At 43.3% G+C, this 2,254-nt stretch overlaps 1 gene segment (V, D, J or C); it reads left to right on the top strand.

Moving 5' to 3' along the window:
* Positions 1-358: 358 nt before the first annotated feature.
* On the top strand, positions 359-1,013 carry LOC110308949. The segment is given in 2 exon segments: positions 359-438; positions 598-1,013. Coding segments are annotated over 2 exon segments (468 nt in total).
* Positions 1,014-2,254: the final 1,241 nt, after the last annotated feature.

Below are 2,254 nucleotides of genomic sequence, written 5' to 3'. Positions count from 1 at the left end.
GATGAGACTGTCAAGAATGTCTCAAAAATATTTATTCTAAGAGTATAGATATATTTGAAATTGTGTGCTATAGGTCGATAACATTCAATCAGTTCTCAGCTCTGCAGTCTATAACTGTAAGACAAATTTTGAATAAAAGCAAAACATAGATTTTTAAAAGTAATATAAAGAGGACTGGAGCAGCTGGTGCAGCAGGAAGAAGCTGTCCACAAGGGGGCAGAGCATCTCCACTCCTGCAAACTCCTGAAGAGACTTTGCCTGTTGAAAGAGCAGCCTGCAATCAGCAGCTCTCTGTTGAGACAGCTGAAGAAGCCTTAATGCTGTGGAGGCGAGCTGATCACAGAAGCATCTTGTCTGGCTGAAGGCCACAGTCCAGAGGGAAAGCAATGAATAGAGTGACTGGACCTTTGTTCCTGTGCTTCTGGCTGCAGCTGAACTGTGAGTGAGAGCTTTTGGGGAACAACGTGTTTGTCAGTGTTCATTATCAGTCTGTGGAGCAGACTGGACTTCTCCAGAATGTCTGAAATCACTGTAAGAAGGAAAGCAATGTCTGGAGAATGGCAGCCTGATGGTCTTCTGCTGTTTCCTTTTGCACAGGTGTGAGCAGAGGAGAGCAGGTGGAGCAACGCCCTTCTCACCTGAGTGTCCGGGAGGGAGACAGCGCCGTTATCATCTGCACCTACATAGACCCTAACAGTTATTACTTCTTCTGGTACAAGCAAGAGCCGGGAGCAGGTCTTCAGTTGCTTATGAAGATTTTCTCAAGTACAGAAATAAATGAAGGACAAGGATTCACTGTCCTACTGAACAAGAAAGACAAACAACTCTCTCTGAACCTCACAGCTGCCCATCCTGGGGACTCAGCCGCATACTTCTGCGCAGTCAGTGCACAGTGCTCCCCAGGCACATCCTGTCTGCACATAAACCTGAGACCAGGGCTGGAGACAGATGTGTTTTCCTCTGTTGAGACCAGGAGCTTCCTATATTTTATGCTTCAGAGACAGATATTCTAAAGCATCTTGAAATCCTGTTTCTAAAACATACAATGAGTGCTACAGCATGGTCAATGATGTCTCTGTGAGAGTAACTAATTAGATGTCAAGACTCTAGAGTTGACTGCCAGGTGCCATTTAGATTGCCTCTCAGTGCAACTGGTAGAGAATACTCATAATGGAAAGATTCTTATTGTTTAATAATGGTGCTTAGTTTGTTTACTAGGATATTAATGCACAGTACAGAAAGTCATTAAAATAGAAAGCAATTTTTCTTTTTTTATTAGATATTTTCTTAATTTACATGTCAAATGTTATCCCCTTTCCTGGTTTCTCCTCCATAAACCCCCTGTCCCCTCCTCCCTTCCCCTGCTCAACAACCCACCTATTCCTGCTTCCTGGCCCTGGCATTCCCTACATTGTGGCTTAGAGGCTTCACAGGACCAAAGTCCTTTCCTCCCATTGATGACCAACTAGGCCATCCTCTGCTACATATGCAGCTAGAGCCATGAGTCCCACCATGTGTACTCTTTGGTTGATGGTTTAGTCCTTGGGAGCTCTGGGGATACTGGTTAGTTCATATTGTTGTTCCTCCTATGAGGCTGCAAACCCCTTCAGCTCCTTGGGTGCTTCCTCTAGCACCTTCATTGTGGACCTTGTGCTCCGCACAAAGGATGGCTATGAGCATCCANCTCTGTATTTTTCAGGCACTGGTGGAGCCTCTCAGGAGACATCTATAACANGTTTCTGTCAGCTAGCACTTGTTGGCATCCACAATAGTGTACTGGGTTTGGTGACTGTAAATGGGATGGATCCCCAGGTGGGGCAGTCTCTAGATGGTCTTTCCTTCAGTCTCTGCTCCACACTTTGTCTCTGTAACTCCTTCCATGGGTATTTTGTTCCCCCTTCTAAGAAGGATTGAAGTACGCACACTTTGGTCTTCCTTCTTAACCTTCATGTGGTTTGTGAATTATATCTAGGGTATTCCAAGCTTCTGGGCTAATATCCACCTATCAGTGAGTGCATATCATGTGTGTTCTTTTGTGATTGGGTTACCTCACTCAGTATGATATTTTCTAGTTCCATCCATTTGCCTAAGAATTTTATAAATTCATTGTTTTTTATAGCTGTGTAGTACTTCATTGTGTAAATGTACCACATTTTCTTTTTTTAAGGCATTTTTATTAGATATTTTCTTCATTTACATTTCAAATGCCCCATTCAAGCATGGGCAATTTTTACTCAAATATGTTCCTAGTTAT

This window comes from Mus caroli, chromosome 14 (genome assembly GCF_900094665.2).
Source record: "Mus caroli chromosome 14, CAROLI_EIJ_v1.1, whole genome shotgun sequence".
Classification (NCBI taxonomy): domain Eukaryota; kingdom Metazoa; phylum Chordata; class Mammalia; order Rodentia; family Muridae; genus Mus; species Mus caroli.
This window is presented reverse-complemented; position numbering and strand designations above follow the sequence as displayed.